Source organism: Cladophialophora bantiana (genome assembly GCF_000835475.1).
Source record: "Cladophialophora bantiana CBS 173.52 unplaced genomic scaffold supercont1.3, whole genome shotgun sequence".
In the NCBI taxonomy this organism is placed as follows: domain Eukaryota; kingdom Fungi; phylum Ascomycota; class Eurotiomycetes; order Chaetothyriales; family Herpotrichiellaceae; genus Cladophialophora; species Cladophialophora bantiana.
This window is the reverse complement of record NW_015971577.1, coordinates 408197-425129: the sequence shown is the minus strand read 5'-3', so window position 1 is coordinate 425129 and position 16933 is coordinate 408197. Positions and strand designations below refer to the sequence as shown.

The 16933-nt window shown below is 52.7% G+C and overlaps 5 protein-coding genes across 5 annotated transcripts; 2 read left to right on the top strand and 3 right to left on the bottom strand.

The window, feature by feature from the left end:
* Window positions 1-955: 955 nt before the first annotated feature.
* Z519_02059 (uncharacterized protein) lies at window positions 956-4012 on the top strand (the record flags this gene model as incomplete). The annotated part of the gene is made up of 1 exon (XM_016759816.1): window positions 956-4012. One exon carries the CDS (start codon window positions 956-958, stop codon window positions 4010-4012), a length of 3057 nt encoding a protein of 1018 aa, XP_016623337.1.
* Window positions 4013-6182: 2170 nt separating this feature from the next.
* On the bottom strand, window positions 6183-7609 carry Z519_02058 (uncharacterized protein; the record flags this gene model as incomplete). Its single annotated transcript, XM_016759815.1, has 3 exons — window positions 6183-6571; window positions 6634-7034; window positions 7086-7609. 3 exons carry the CDS (start codon window positions 7607-7609, stop codon window positions 6183-6185), a joined length of 1314 nt encoding a protein of 437 aa, XP_016623336.1.
* Window positions 7610-9261: 1652 nt separating this feature from the next.
* Z519_02057 (uncharacterized protein) lies at window positions 9262-11596 on the bottom strand (the record flags this gene model as incomplete). Its single annotated transcript, XM_016759814.1, has 8 exons — window positions 9262-9510; window positions 9649-10113; window positions 10177-10293; window positions 10356-10593; window positions 10650-10874; window positions 10930-10998; window positions 11128-11388; window positions 11457-11596. 8 exons carry the CDS (start codon window positions 11594-11596, stop codon window positions 9262-9264), a joined length of 1764 nt encoding a protein of 587 aa, XP_016623335.1.
* Window positions 11597-14621: 3025 nt separating this feature from the next.
* On the bottom strand, window positions 14622-15372 carry Z519_02056 (uncharacterized protein; the record flags this gene model as incomplete). The annotated part of the gene is made up of 2 exons (XM_016759813.1): window positions 14622-15193; window positions 15267-15372. 2 exons carry the CDS (start codon window positions 15370-15372, stop codon window positions 14622-14624), a joined length of 678 nt encoding a protein of 225 aa, XP_016623334.1.
* Window positions 15373-15830: 458 nt separating this feature from the next.
* On the top strand, window positions 15831-16571 carry Z519_02055 (uncharacterized protein; the record flags this gene model as incomplete). The annotated part of the gene is made up of 1 exon (XM_016759812.1): window positions 15831-16571. The coding sequence occupies one exon, from the start codon at window positions 15831-15833 to the stop codon at window positions 16569-16571; it is 741 nt and encodes a 246-aa protein (XP_016623333.1).
* Between the last annotated feature and the right edge of the window lie 362 nt (window positions 16572-16933).

Sequence of the window (16933 nt, the reverse complement as noted above, 5' to 3'; positions counted from 1 at the left end):
ATAGTTCAGACCAAATCGAAGATACCAGCTCAGTGAAAATGACATGAGCAGCGCTCAAAAGATTCCACGACAATGATGAGATACTACAAGCTGGAGGTAGGTCGTCGCAAGAGTGGTCCTGTTGTCCGCTCCTGACCCTGCTGTCCATTTGCTAGCTTATTCCAGTTTCCGGAGTGTCAACGGCGTGAGAGACGACGACACAAGCACATGCCGCAGCAAGGCGGTCTCACGATAACCGAAGCGAGGGTCTGAGGACTGAGTTCAAGTAGCCGGAAGAAGCGCAACGGCCTCCAGAACTCAGCCCAGAAATCCGCAGCTTCGGCCTGTTCCCTTGCCTAGTTCGGCGGCCACCGCGCCATCCATCAGCCCTAATTATGTAGCAACCGAATCTTTGACAGTTGGACCTCAGTGACGCCCCTATTGATTGTGTGCCGTCTGTCTACTGGCGACGATCTTGGCAGGGCTCCAGGGATTTATGTATTGCAGATCATGGTTTCGTTTGTCATCCAAGGTACATGCAAGCGGTCTGGAGGAAGTCAGGGATGCGCTGTTCATGTGGCAGTCGTATGTTTGGTAGAAGGATGGACTGCGAGATACATGGCTATGACAAATAATGTTTTTTTTTTCGTTTTCTCTTTTTGAACTTCAATGGCGTGCAAGAAAGAGCAACGGCGGGCTGAAATGGGAGGAAGACTTCCAGCGAGGGTGCGGCAAGCAGGCAGGGTGCGGGTGTGAGTGCAGAGGGATGTGTGGGAGGGGCGCAGGCGTTATCGATAACGCTCGTCGGCGCCTATTATCGCCGACTGCGAACTTTTTTTTCTCTGTGCGTGAAGATTCAGTGTCGAACGAAAAGAGCTGCTTCACACAGCAAAAGAATAGTGTTGTCGGTGCTTTTCAAGTGCTTAAACACAAATGACAACATGATATCGATGCTGTGACTGTCAGATCCCGCACAATGGACATTCACAGGTGCCGCTTCGTGCAGTATCCTCCAGAACCCATCAATGCTCTTGCATTTTCCCACTCCTCCGATGCAAAGAGAAAAACACCTTCCGAACTGCGCCTGGCCTTGGGTCGAAACAATGGCGACATTGAAATATGGGATCCTAGAAATGGACTTTGGGTGCAGGAAACCATTCTAAGAGGAAGCAAAAACACCACGATCGAACAACTCGCCTGGACCCAAGACCTAATTTGGGAAGAGGGAAACAACGCTAATGAGCCAAAGACTTCAAGAGGCCCTTTACGACTTTTCAGTACTGGCGGGTCAACCTCAGTGATAGAGTGGGATCTAAGTACAGGTGCTCCTAGAAGCAAGGCGGAAGGAAATTTCGGGGACATCTGGTGCTTCGCTGCGCAACCCCAGCTTGAAGATGCCGAAAGTCCAGAAGCACTCAAAGGTGGCGCAGGGTCACAGTTACTGGCTGCTGGATGCTCCGACGGGACGATAATTCTCTTTTCTACCAAGGACGATGACCTGCGCTACCTTCGACCCCTGGTACAACTCCCCGTAAAGAAGCCCAAAGTTCTCAGCCTCGTATGGCGCGACCGCAACACCGTGCTGGCCGGGTGTGAAGACAGCACGATTCGAGTCATCGATGTGTCGAGCAGAAGAATCATACGGAACATGAGCCTGGGGAAACCAGTAGAGGGCAATAACTCGGTCGTGTGGACTGTCAAATGCCTCCCCAATGGAGCAATCCTCTCTGGCGATTCATCGGGGGAATTGAAGATATGGGATTCAAAGAACTACTCCTTGGTCCAACGTCTGAAAAGTCACAAAGCCGATATCCTCGATATCGCCACGAGTGCTTCTGGAGACGCCATTTTTTCGGTTGGCGTTGATCGGAGAACCGTAACCTACAAGATGGCCGCTCTTCATTCTGGAACACAAAAGACAAGGTGGGCCGAAGTCTCCCATAAACGGTACCATCAACACGACGTCAAATGTGCAGCTAGCTTTGAGAGCAAAGAATTGAGTGTTTTGGTCTCGGGCGGCATGGATGCTCAGCCTGTCGTCGTCCCAATTCGCCACTCACAGACCGAGTATCATCGTGCCCTTCCACATCTCCCTCAACAACCACAGATTTCGGCATCTCCGATCTCAAGGATGTTCATTTCCTGGTGGGATCGCGAGATCGTGGTCTATCATGTCCGCAAATTTTCGAATCTGCCAGAGGGTGATTTGGGCCCCGAAGGAGCAACGGAATCACGCTATGACACACTCACAAGTCTTGTCTTACAGGGCGACCAGAGCATTCAAGATGCACAGATCTCTCGAGATGGACGATTGGTCGTGGCAGCGACCATCAACAACGTCAAGATGTTTCAATTACGAAAGACTCATGTCTCCGGGAAACCATGTCTCCGAACGCGACAGATTGAACTTCCTCCTTCGGTCACCCGCCTAGGCGCGCGGAGAGTCGGCTTCTCTCCTAACGGCAAGTGGTTGTACTGTGTAAGGAAAGACAACGCCCTGGTCATGGTAAAGATTCTCCCTTCGAACGATCCGAAAGACCGTCCCGCGATTCACGAGAAAATCGTCAAGCTCTACCGGCAACCCCGAAAGACAACAAAGTCTGCCCTGGGTAGTTACCTCCAAACTATCAACCAAGTCGCATTCTCAACCGATAGCCGCGTGCTCTCTGTGGGAGATTTATCCGGTGCCATTGACGTTTGGGTGCTTGAAGGTCACGAAGACGTTCACTTCGTCGACGACACTGCTTCAGACCCCTCTGACTCGTCTGCATCCTCCTCCTCATCTACTACATCGGATGAGGAAGACGACGACTCATCTTCCCCCATAATCCACGGCCAAAAATGGATTCGCAACCCCTCTGGCTCTAGTCTCCCGCAACTTGACTCCTCAATCCTTGCACTCACGTTCCGACCATCACAAATCATTCCCAAGAGACCGTCAGTTGGTACAATTGATAACCTGGATCTACCGGCCACGCTCCACCACCCGTGCCCAGTCAGCCACGAACCTCCTGACGAAGCGAACACGAAGCTCATGGCCGTCACGGCGACACATCAACTCGTGGAATTCGATACTTCCACCGCAAAGCTAAGCGATTGGTCACGGCGGAATCCCTCGAAGTTTCTGCCCCATGATTTCACCAGAATCAAAGATCGGGTTGTGGGTTGCTTCTGGGATTGCCATGATAGGGCCAGGAGAGGAGAAAGACTGTGGCTGTATGGATCAGTCTGGATGTTCATGTTTGATGTTTCCAGAGACTTACTGAAAGATGATGACCGTCCGAAAGGAGCGGCAAATGCCTCGGGGGAGGGAGAAGCCGAACAAGCTGGGCGATTGGGGAGATACGAAGTGGTCAAACATGTCGTAAAGGGGGACGACCAGAACCGGAAAGGACAAACGCTACCCGAACTGGTTCGCATGGAAAAGCGGGAGCGCCACAGAAGAAGAAGAGGGAAGCGCAAACGCGGCACTGGGGCCGGAGACGAGATCCATCTCAAAGACCGTGAGGGTGATATTGGGATTGAATCACGCAGGTTCAAGGACGCCTCAGGCAACGATGCGGAGATGATTGATCTCGACACCAATAACACCGCAAACGAGATGGACCTGGACGATGAACTGGACGAGGACGACAGGCAAGACGATGTCCTCGCCCTGATGAGGAGAGGTGAAAGTGTACCGGCGGCGGCGGCTGAAGTGGTTACGGATGAACAGACGAGAACGTCAGTGTCCACGCAGAAATGTCCCAGGATGTACTGGTATACCTTCGAATATCACTCAATCCTAGGGATCGAAGTGATTGGACCTGCAGAACCCTCTCCTACGAGGGTTCACATCACCAACACCGACACCGACTACGCCACCATTGACGTGGGCGCGACTGAAGGCAACAAGCCGGAGCAAGATGGCAATGCTAGAGGAAATGTGGACGAAAACCCCAGCGGAAACATTGAAGTCGTCATCGTCGAGCGGCCCATGTTTGATGTTGCTCTGCCACCTCGCTTCGACGATGGGCAAGATTGGGATGTGTGAATCCGACACTAATGATACCGAGTCAAGAGTCTGCATGTGCAGTTACTGAGTGGAATGAGGCATTAGACAGAGGGGCATTAATGCGCACAGTAACCAAGGAAAATTCTGTCGGCTGGATTGTGGACCACTCCACGTTCAAGATGATCCATCCTTGGCTCCCTCCCTACAAGCAAAGATCCCATATAGAGAGTCGGTAGGGATTGGACGAAGAGGAAGTTCTCAAAGAAGCAGTTCGTTCGTCAACAGGTCCTCAGGCACAACCGCTGCAGCTTTTGCACGCGGCGCCCCACCACGTACGGGGACAGGCAGGTCATTTTCTGACACTAATGGATACGGACAATGAACATATTCTCAAGCCAGCCATTGTCGAGCTGCACCTGTACATGCCAGAGATGGACGGTTGTGGCCGGTATACTTTGTACCCGACCCCTCGCGAACCTCTCGCAGGCTTGGCCTCGATAGACAACCGAGTAATCGTTCATCTAATAAGTTGAGCTGAGCCATCAACCCCTTCATACCATGAGCCACTTGAGCAGCCAGAACACCTTCTCACTTCAACCCCAGTCAGGATGTGGAGGAGGGGGCTTTGATCTGGCTCTCTTCGCCTGAACACCTTAGAGGACTTTCGTACTTACATATATCTAACTAGAATGCAGTACTCTTGCGAGTCCTGGGTCCTTGTGGTCAACGCCCGCGTCAACTTTCGAATGGCGATCCTTGAGCTACGTGCTCCGTAACCCATCTACCGACCGAGAAACCTAGCTGGCTAACCTACGCGGTAGTATGGACTCGTGGGCTCTCGCAAGGGACAGATATGGTCCAAGGAACCGCGTTGCGGTGGGAGGACGCATTAGTGGGGTGCATACGTACGTGGTAAGTGTCCTCGGTGCCGTTCATGCGATCTCATATCGTATCCTCCCATCCCACAATACCGTCCTACGGCTTCCCCGTTCCTATCCCCGAATGCGGCGCGATAGAAGCATGACCTTCGCCTGGGCCTCACCAACAAGGATGAGGATGCCAGAGGACGACAGGCACGTCCGCCTGGTGCCGGGCCGAAAAATACTCCGTACCGGTACCTACTTTGGGTGCCACGGTACGTCGGCGGCACACCAACAGCGCGTATTACTGAGGTACTTACTTGGGTCCTTATGAGTATTTTAACGTTGTACCTCGTAATGTACCACAGCTGCGGGCTCGTCGTGCGCGTCGGAAAAGGCCCCAACGGAGAATTTCCCAGAGAGGCCATTCGGGAGTAGATATCTGCATGGAGGCATCCTGGGGAATCAAATGCCCGATCGAGACGACGACGGACGGACCAGAGTCCAATAGGACATGGTCCATAGCGAGAGAGGTAGAGAAAATTAGTCCGGAATTCCGCCGGTCTGCATTACGACGCCTTTGTCCGGCCGATGCTCCATTTCCGATCCTCGATCCTGGTGCATTGGAGTCTGGACTACTGGGTACGTACCATGTGCTTGGCATGGGGCGGTTGATTGCGTCTTCCCCATGCACGAACCGGACAAGACAAAGGTGCAGAAGGGAAATTCTTTTCACAAAGTGACAGTTCAAGTCTGATTGATTGACGCTGTCTCTACACACATGGCCCATCGACATGTGGAACCACATCTTATTTCCAGGTCGCCTCCTTCTGCCGCTCAAATCGACAGCCTCAGAACATCTTTCCAAATGCTGTGGCGACGCGTGGCAGATCTTCTTAAGCTTCCTCCAAAGAACACGCTGGGTCGTGCAATCTACAGCGCAAAGCTCTCAAAACACGCAGATGCTTCCCATAATTCTCTCGCTCGTGTAACACGTGACGCCGTCGAACCCCGTTAAACCATAAGGGAGCAATGCCTCTGGTTGTTGATCGTAGCAGTAATAAAATGCAACCCTGCCGTACCCTGACACATGAAAAGATGTAGCGAGCCTCCCGTATCCCTTGGTCGTCGTTTTGCGTCCGTGTAAAATGCAGTATTGACTTGCCCCAACGCCTCGAATGTTGCATGCGTGTTTAAGCTGTAATTACTCCTCGACTATTGCAAAATGGTATCATCAGATCAAGCATAACGACGTTATCGTGTAGGGAGATGACAAAGGGAAGGGTAGAGAGGGCAACAGGACGTCGAATTATCTCGCCCAACGACATGGAATCATAGCATCATCCACGCTACCGATGGCCTGACTGATCCATGTGTTGCTGAGACCATTGAACGGCGACCTCTTGTTGTCTGTCGACTGGATGTTTCACCTCGTCAGGTCGTTCAGCATTGATCGGCCCGGGCATGGAGTTGATCATGTCACTGGCCAAGGATTGAGCCACATAGCTGCGGAGCTCCCGCTCTTCTCTTTCGTCTTCACGCATCAATTGGTTCCTCACGTGCTTGTCCATGTTCTCGCGTCGGATTTTACGAATCTCGTGCATGATCCACAGCAGGACCTCTTCCGGGCAGCGAGTTCTAGGGAGGTGATAACGAGAATTGCGCACATATCGACGGGTGACATCGGTGGCTCCGTCGTTGGAGAAGGCGATACAGTAGGCAATCTTTCGGTTCCAGCCTGGAGAGGGGTTGCGTCAGAACAAAGGCGATTTGAAGTCGACCGGGGATGAGTGAGCTCACCTTCTGTATATACCCTTGGGTTATCCCACATCTCTTCACAAGGATCGACGTGGATCCACCGCCGTTGGTGCTCGCTATAGACCTCGGTCCATACGTGATCTTCACTGTTCCACACCCATCGTACTCTGGCGCCGGCGGCACGGCACAGCATGCTGAAACAATTGGCAAACTCTCCAGCCCGCCCTCTCCGCGTCTCCAGCAACGTCCAGACCTCGGAGTATCGAGGAAACCTTTCAAAGGCCTGGCAACCAGGATTCGTGCACTGGTACAGCTCGGTTCTGGTCGCTCCACGGGCGACTTCGTCAGGTGTGGTGGGCGTCTGGCCCCGAGCGATGGTGGCACCATGACACCTTGAGCAGGGAGGGTTGTTGACGAAGCTGAAAAAGGACCGCTTAAACCACCTAAAGATCCAGTTAGAAACTAAGTCAGCCAAGGAAGACGCAAACACGTACCTGAGCAGCGATCTGATGACGCAGTCCTGGTAACCCCATTCCGGTTTGACATTGTCACCTTTGGAGGCAGCCAGGGCCTTCAGCAGGTTGTGTTCCTCTTCCGCCTCGACATAGATTCGGTCAATTGGAACGTGTGTCAATGCCTCGTCCAGGAGGCCGGGATTTTCATATTTGACGGGGGTCATGGACAAGGTGAGTAGGAGATTTCGGAATTTGAGGGACGGGCCATCCTGCGGCGGAGAAGGGACTATTGGATAACTGCGGAAGTTGGTGTAGGTCGGCGGCTGGTGTTGTGAAGAGCGCGAACTAGGCGCAACGGACGAGGGTGCGGAGTTCGGGGGGTGTGTGATGTGCGACGATGCGGGAGGTGCGAGATGGGGTGACGCCGAACGAGGAGTCCTGGCTTGTTCCTCGAGTTCGTTTAACCTCCTCGTCCGCAGTAACTGTTCGAACTGTTTCGAGAGGTCGGCAGCGTTGAAGTCGAACTCGTCGTCGAGAATGCGCGGCCGCGCGTTCCCCGCCATGGCTGCAGAGCGGTTCGTTGGGTGCAGTCAATGGGGCGACGAGAGGAAGAGAAGAGGGGAGGGAGAGGGAGGGAGGAAACAGAGGAGAGGCTCGAGGCTTGAGGGCGACGAGAGAGAAGCCGTGCAGCAGAGGGTTGTGAGGGTTCAATCTGATCTGACCAAATCAATCTGATACAAGGGTGCTGGTGACAAACTGGCGCAGTCGCCGGAGCACAGCCCGAGTCCAGTTGCCTCGCCACAATCAGTTCCAGGGATAGCCCATTCACACAGAGCTAGGTCGAGAGTGCAAGTCGGTGCAAAAGCAATTGAGCAGTATCGACACGGTCTAAAGAGCAAGAGAGCAACGTGCCGAGTATTGTAGGAGGAGCGGAGGAGGAGGAGGAGGAGGGAAGAAGAGGCGACAGTGAGGTGGTGGAGGAAGGTGCAGTGCGCAGTGTGCTGTGGTACGTGGATGAAGATTGCGTGAGCCTCCAAGCAATTACTCGACGCACACACACACTCACTCGCTCACTCACTCACTGTTAGAAATGTAGCGGTGGGCACTGGGAGGCCGACGTGGACTATCGCCCTACCTACGGACGGTGGCCAGGCAGAAAAAAGGAGCGACGGCTTTGAGGACTTGGGCGGGCGCTGGATTGGCCCAGTCTGGCCCAGTTGGCCCCCAGAGGAAGCTACTGTCACTACTGTCACTACCGTCACTACCGTCAACCACCGTCCAGGGTGCAGTGCCAATTCTGGGGGATTCGGACTGCAGCTTGTTCTGGGGGGCTGACGACGCACAGCACCTGCGCCGCGCGTCCCCTTAATAGTGTGGTAGTGCCCTGGAGCCTTGGAGCCCAGGAGCCCTGTTGGCCCTGGCACCACCAAGCACAAGCAAGCAGCAAGCAGGCCAATCACTCGCCACTAGCCCCCGCTCCCCCCTGGTCTGCCTCTGGTCTGCCTCTGGTCTGCCTCTGGTCTGCTGTTCTTGTCCCTCCCTCCACCTGCGGCACGTGTCGATCAAGACTGCTCGGACAAAAAGAGACACGACAGAGAAGGACGCCACCAAAAGTAGGGACACGCATTCTCTTCTTTCTTTTCGCCTTCCAAATGAGTACTTGGTACATGTTACTGCACCCTCCGTGCTTTGTCCGACTTCCAGCGATTTCAGACCAGTCATGGTTACGAACAAGGCCCTCCGCAGGCTCGCCGAGCTGAGTCCTCTCGAGGCGCACGTAATGGCCTTGGCAGTGCTGATGCGATGCGCAATGCCTATTTCTCGCCTGGGCAATTTTTATCAATCAGATGGCCAGAATGGCGAACGAAGCTCCGAGCCAAGATCGATGGCTGATGCTCATCCTCTGCCATTCGCTCCCCGGCGCTGTGAAAGGCACGAAGGGGCGAAGGGTCGATGGGGGGCCCACGTTTTCGCCCTTTCTTGACGTTTGGGACGTTTTCGATGTTCCCATGCCCAGCCTGCGAGCCTACCTGCGAGCCGGCCTACTCTGACCACGAGGAAACCTTCGCAGGGCTTCCCTACCGTTGCCCATCCGTGTCTTGGCATTCCTTGCCTGCGGCCTCAGGTTTCAAACTAAACTCGCTTTTGTCCCCATGAGAGCCTCGACGGCCTCGACAACCTCGTGCGCATTGACATATCCTTTCTAGCCCGCCCGCTAGCAAAAGGTGTTCCATGTCCTCTTCCACCACGGCCACGTTGCTCGGATCGCGTGTTCCTCTGCCAAGATGTGTTCCAGGTCGATCTCACGTCTACCAGACACCACGTCGATGTCCTTGACGCGTCGAATCGGAGTCCTCTTCCAGATTTTGAATCCAATGTAGAATGCAATAACCACCGGAGCTGCCAAATACCCTTCGAAGAAACTCTTGGTCCTTTCCGATGATGACATTTCTCGGTAGCCAATCTGCGTGGGGGGAAATAAAAGTCAGTCACATTGCTCCAACGATTCAAGAGATCCTCCGTGGCCAGCGGCACCGTTTACGCCACCATGTGATGGCGAGTCAAAGACGTCAGCTCTGATGTTGGGGGGAGAGGAACTTACCGGGGCAAATCCCGTCCAGAATTGAGCCACCAGCACCAGGCAATTGAACCCAAAGCCGATCCATGACCCAATTACGCCTGCCTGAGACTTGTACGGCAGTTCGTCTAGGGTATGACCATGGTACTTCCAGGCCTGGCGGAATCGAATGTGGCACAGACAAATGGATCCCCAGGTAAAGATGCTTGCCAGACCGCTGACAGCAAACATCCAGTTCCATGCTTCTTGTCGCTGCGACGGTTTCAACGCAACAAGGTAGCAAAGAGCTCCGAGTGCTGACGAGAAGAGAATGGCCACGAGCGGTCTGCCCGTTCGGTCGATATAGCCAAGGATCTTCGGCGCCTGGCCATTGTCGGCAAGGGCGGCCAGGGTGCGTGATGCGCCATATACAGATGCGTTGCCGACACTCAGCACCGCAATGAGGATGACAGCGTTGAAGACCGAGGGCAAGCCTCCGACACCCGCATTCTGACTTCCTTGTCAGCATCCATAATGTCCAGCGACGCCATCGCCCGCTGGGGAATAACTTACTTTGATGGCCAGCACGAATGGCGATGTCCAGTAATTGGCGCTGCTGCCACTGTTGAGAAGACGTGGGTCGTCCCACCGGACCAAGCACCCGACGAATGTCAGGGAAATGATATAAAACTGGTGCGGCAATCGTTAGCCAGGGTTGCAAAACCGCATCGGCATGCTCTGGATCAACTGACCAGAACAACTCGCCAGAACACTTGCTTGATGGCTGTAGGGAGCGCCAGACGTGGGTTTTCTGCCTCGGCTGCCGCCAAACCCACCAATTCAGTGCCACCAAACGAGAACGCGGCTGTCACGAAAACTGAACAAACTCCTTTGAAGCCATATGCAAAGGCGCCTGGATCGTCCCATGTTTTGGCTCCAAAATAATGGCCGGTGGGACCCCCGCCGACGTCGACGACCAAGGCAAATATTCTGGCATCCGAAGTCAGCTTTGGCCCGTCAAAACAGGATTGACAGGCTCGACTCACATAAATCCGAGCGTTGCCACAACTTTGACAATTGAGAAAACGAACTCCGCCTCTCCGTATCCCCTCACACCAAACAGATTTATTGAGACGATCACCACATAGAAGATGGTAACCCAGACACATGGATTGACGTCTCGTGCACCCTGCCAGTAGTTCAAAGTGATGCTAGCGGCCATGATCTCGATCGGGAGAGTGACGAGCCACTGCATGGCATAGTTCCATCCCCTGACATGGCGTTAGTACAGCGAAAATGGGCTTCGGGTTGTGGGGTGGTACAGACATTGCAAAACCCCACGCCGGATCAAGGAATCTGGATGAGTATGCTGAATAGGAGCCGGCAACGGGAAATCTGTCGTTCTCCCAATCTCTGCATCAGCACATTGACCCGACCAGGAGGCAAAAGACCAGAGCGCATCGCAGTGTAGGTCGTCTTTATGGTAACCCAGCGCCGTGCTCCCCGTCAAGCCTGATCACTTACAAGACAGCCATCTCTCCCAAGGCATGGACAGTACAAAAGATCATGATCCCAAGTGTGCAATATGCTATGACAAGCGCCGCCGGACCGCCCGTCGCAAGAGCCGAGCCCGAACCGACGAACAAACCGGTTCCTATTGAACCGCCAATGGCAATCATCTGTAAGTGTCGCTGTTTGAGTTTCATGGCCAATGCCGGCTGTGCTGGTGGCTGGTTGGGCAGCGGCTTTCCATTATCATCGACCAGCAACTCAGAAACGCGGGCGCTATTGAATACAACGTGTCCCGTCAGTATCCTGTTTGCTTGCGATATCGTATGGAGCCGGAGACATACTTGGGATTTTCGCGAAATCCATCGATGATACGGGCGAAGAAAGACGTCTTCTCCTGGGTGGAGACGATGTGACCAAATTCCTGGCCAGGAGCCACGACCCCGGGGTTAGACCCCTGCTTCTTCTCGACGTCAATGTCCATCTTGATAATTCCCGTATCTTTAAGCTGTTGCCAAGGGTCTGGAAAGAGGGAGGTGCACGAATATGACGACCAAGAACTGCAGCTAGCAGGACGTCAAGTGAGTCGAGAAGCAGCGTCGATTACAAGACGTTCAAAGGATAAGAAGACGACGAAAGAGAATTGTGGAAATCCCAGTCATTTTCACCACAGAGCATGGAGCGTGATTTGAGACCCTCCATTTCGACAATGCAACGAAAGGGGCAAGGATTGTATCGATCGAATCCGCCTCCACAGCCCGGCTGTAACGCGGGATGGCATCTGAACCTTCGTGAGGCACGTCTCTCGGGGCACCTAGCCCTGGACTCGGGCGTTATTCTGGATCGGGACTATGTGGCATTGACAATTCGAAGTCAGAACAAGGTTGGGGCCGGTTCCTCAGTGTGCGGATGCCCCGGAAGCAGATGGCAGAGATAAGGTATTTGAGAAGAACGGGGTCTTGGTTTGTGAGCTGTGGTTGTCAGATGGCATAGTTTGCGATAAGATTCGCTGAGTGAGTGATTCGTGCTATACAGGTGGATGAGTGATACACCCCGTATGGAGACATTTGGAGCCTTTTTTCCTCTGCACAACAAGTAGGGCACCCAAAAAAAAAAAAACGCTCGCGTGATGATATGTCCGAATGGCAAGAGCCTCGTCGATAGAAGACCCATTGCAAACGAATCCAAGGCAAGGTTAATCTCCTTTCTTAACCCGATTCAGGTCTGGGGGATAGCCAATATCAGACTGGCCATGGCCGATTGGTGCGTTTTGTTCGGCGATGGCAACGAGTTCATGCATGATGATTGCACAGCGGCAACGGCAGCGGGTCATGCCATCCGAGGAAACAAGACCGTGGCCTGAACTCGGAAGCTCACATTGCGTTGTTTTGCGTCTCGTGCTGTTGGTTCTGGCCGCTGACAAGGGGAGCTCCGATGGTCTGGGCTTCCTAGAAAGGAGGAACAGTTCGAGGTAAAGAATATGTGAAGGTGGCGGCGTCGTTTTCTTTTGGATGACATCAGAGGCTCCCCCATGCCATGCGCCCGAGGCTGCAAGGCTGCAAGGCTTCGACCCAAGGCTTTCCTTCGATCTGTACATCTATCTCCGCGGCAAAGGCCAGAGAACCATCCAGTAGTCAATATCCATGTCTTATCAACCAAGTCTTCCATTGCCGAATCGCCTATACAGAAATGACAACGCACACATGCGCACAATGGCAAGTCCAATCTTTCCCGGCTGAACTATTATGGTTCCGGCCTTTTCTTTCTCAACCTTCCGGGTAATGCAGATCCCGGGTCATATTCTTCTTTCGCCACTTCTAGAAAGACTCCATTCTGTCTGACATGCATATCAGGCTTTGGACACGGTAATAGCTGCCTCTTACAGAGGATACAGGTAGCAAGGCTGACCATTGGGTTCCTATCAATCCCAACTTCTCCCGCTTGCCGCGACATTATCTGGACCGATCTTTGGAGACTGCTAGGAGCACCACCCTACAGTGAGTTCACCATTTTTGAGCATTGTCTCCATATGCCATAATCAGGAAATCTCGACAATTACCCCTCAAGGCTTACGTGGCTATCCTTGGGAAGCATCATCTATCATCTTTCCTATTTCTCTCTTTGGCTAGAGGGGGTAGTAGACTCCTTGGAAAGCAGAATGCACCCCTCCAGGTCCCCAGCTAACGAGGTAACTGTGGCCCAACATCCCCCACGCTGGTTGCTCAGGTTCCGACGGTCTCCGCTGCGGATTGTTCCATGTCGTCTGCTACTCTAAAGCGTCTGATCCAGCCGCCAAGGGGTTGATTACCATCGAGAGGGCATGCTTACAAGCAACTACATTCATCCGAGCAACTTCCCACCTCGAGATGCGATTGTTGTTATTGCTTTTTTGTTGCTTCTAGGCGATGTCCCGCTTATGAGACAGCTTAGGCTTCTTCGGTGTGAGGTGAGCCAGCACCCTGCTGATAGTCTTAGATAGGTACATTTGCGAACGGTGGCACGATGGGTTGGCTGTGTCCATTCACCACCACACCCCTACAGCAACATGTGGGATGCCTGTGTGGTCGCATTCTCACTGAAGCTCCTGTGTGGAGTACGATCTACGATGTGTTGGCTCATACTCAGCAGTTCGTTTCTGGATCTGAATGTGCGGAGGTGGAAAGCCTGCTCCTGTTGGTACAACTACGCGTCTCACACGTTATCCTTTCTGAGTCCAGCCACTATCTCCCCTTAAGTCCACAGCTGTCGTTCCATCCATTCTGTCCGAGGATTAAAGCAAGATCCTGTGATGCCTTTGCTTGTCCAAAAGGAATGTGCAGAACGCGAAAAGATGTAACTGGGTAGGAGTCAAACGTCGTATTACCAGGAAGAATGCCCAGAGATGTACCGAGTACTCATGAGCATATGACTATTGTTTTACTATACGGAGACTATGGTGCAAGGGAGAAGGAAACTGCCCAGTCGTGCAGAACAATCAAGTCGATCTGGATCCCAGACCACAAGAGGACCCCATTCGGCCAGAGCCGTAAAGCTTCCCAGCGACCAGCTGAGCAACATACGCAGGAGGATATGGAAGAGATGTCACTGTAGAGTGACATAAACAATCTTAGAATAGAAACTTTTCCGAGCCTTGAGTGGTGCGGCCTTGGCAAGTCTGCCGGCCCCATTTCGATTTTCTTTCTCTTATACCCGTAAACTTTGCGTATCTCAACATTGCTTGTGATGAAGTATTATGCATTCTGCCTAGTCATGTGGTCTTTCCACAAAGAACCTTTCAGTCCTCAACATGTCCAATAGACTCTCTCTAATTGCTGGAGATGCCCTTTCCCACGGTGCACAAACAAAGATTGTCAGTGCAGAGGGATGCCTGATACACAACCACTGTTCCTGTCTTTCCACAATCTCTGGAGAAAGAGAGCGGAAGGGGCAGCCTTTTCAGCGATAGTCGTGATCCAGCGTAACATGGTGAAGACCCGAGTCCATCATCTAACCTTCAGCTTCAACGCAGTTCACCCCTCCAATTCGCTGTCGACGATATCCCAAAGCTCGTTTCGATGGCGTCGCAGGAAATCGCCGTTGCCGGTCAACTTGTTTAGCTGCAAAACCCAGCGTAACAACACAGCCCGCCAGCTTTGGAACTCGATGTACAAGTCTCCCAGCGCCTGCTCTTCCTCATCGCTAATTGTCTCTGCCCTCTTCTTTTGGACCAGACCTGCCGCCTCTTTGGCAATGCTTAGACGCTTCAGGGCAACCTCTGATACGTTGATTTCAAGGCCTAAAATATTGACCCAGCGCTGCTGCTCATCGGATGCACCACAGACTTCTTGGACGAACTTGCGAACTTGAGCTTTGTTATACTTTCCACTGTATTCGAGATCCACCTGGATGACATCAATTGCTCTCTTCCTGACAACGTTAAAGTGATCGTGGCAGACTTCTTGCAATCCGCGCAGCACCTCGATGTTCCTGCGAATGATGAACTGGATTATTTCATTTGCATCGGGGTTGGCTTGAAGCTTAAACAGCGCCTCGGCCAGCTTTTCAGCATCCTGTCCGGCTCTGCGGATGTAGAGATGATAATCTGAGTGCTTCACTTAGCGCTATGGGCACAGGTTGTGGAACATTTTCACATCGCTGTTGGGGGCTTCACTTACCACATCCGTTCAAGGGTTCCAAGAGTCCATGACTTGCTTCTTGTGCTGCTGTGCTCAGGGCTTGACCCCATGGCTTCCTGGCCAGCGCGAAGTCCTGTTGGTCCATCTCTGTGGGGGTTTGGCAAAGGCATCCATGAACGAAGAAAGTGAACTCACCTCTGATAAGAGGATCGAAAGTGTGGCATTCCCAGACGATGTTGCCTCCGTGACACTCTCGCCTACATTTGAGAGTCTCCATCCCTTTGTCAATTTGGCTCTCGTCAAGTTCAGAATGGGTCTGATTGTTACATGCAGAATCTATCACCCCTTTGTTGACGAGTTGAGAATTATTTCCAGCATTGTGTTGACACAAAGGATATTCTCCACTGGAGAGGCAGTTCAGTGCCAAGTGTGACGAGGCTGTTGACCGCGGGCGGTCCGGCAGTACTGGTTACGGACTGTCACTGCCTCGACACGTTGGTCCGCTTCGCCTCACACCATCCCACACTTGACTTATCTTTTATTTCACGTCATCAACCACACCCCTATTCCTACGGCTGTCCCTGCGTTATCATCTCCATCACCATGTCAGACTTCTTTCCAGACGCCGGCGCCGGCTTCGAACGCCTTACAGGTTACGTGAATTACAACCGTTGGGTCCATGATTTCCGAACAATTGCTGAATACAAAATGGTCTGGGAACTCATCAGTCAGGGGAGGGCTAATAATGGACTGGAACACGCCGGCTCTGCCAAACCTATGTTTGCCCTAGGACTTCTGAAATACTGGGTCGACCCTGCAATAAGAGAATGCCTTGACAAATTCAATGACGCTCACGAAGCTTGGAAATACCTCGAGCAGCGGTACAAGATGGACGACGGACTTGTGATCAAATTGGCGACGAAGAGCATTCAGAAGTTGCGGCTGAAGAGATCCCACACCGTAACAGAATATGTGAAGCAGCTCGAACTTTTGAGACATCGGATCGTGAGTGCGGGTGGGAGATTCTCGGATGCTGAAATGATCGAAAAAGTCGCCGCGGACCTCACTCCTGTCGACTACTGGGTGTTCCTCAGCCGCCCAGATATCGCACGCATTCTTACCACAGCCAGGTCAACAAACAAAACTCCTGTTTCTAATCCCCCTGACGGAGAGGCCTTGATGTCGGATCTTCTCAGGGAGTTCACTTGGGAGCTAGTTATCTTTGAGCTAGAACACAAGGGAGCAGATGGGAAAGTTACAGTTGAGACAGGAAAGGTTCCTGAGCACAAGGCGAAAAGGGAAGAGACCAAGGACGCAAAAGAAGACCGGGAGATGATGGATTAAGCTAGGTGTCACCGCCCGTGTCGATATAGTGGTTCACTACATGTTATCACTAGGTGGGAAGGACGACGAGTCCCCAGGTTAACGGATAGGGCAACGCAAGACAATTGTGAGAATTTACAGGAAACGACAGGAACTGTTCCAACCTCTAAGACAGATATCAGTTTAAATTCACCTATCACAAGCATGAGACGTGGGTCTGACTGAAGGCGCACGAGGTCGGATCTCACCGTTGGCAGCCTTCCGCTTAGGACCCTGCAACCGGGTTCGACAATCCTGTGGTACATCATTTCCTCCGTCTTGCCGAAACATATCTTGAACTCGCCATGTCCACCACGTTCATTCAAAGTCCAATTTATCCGTTG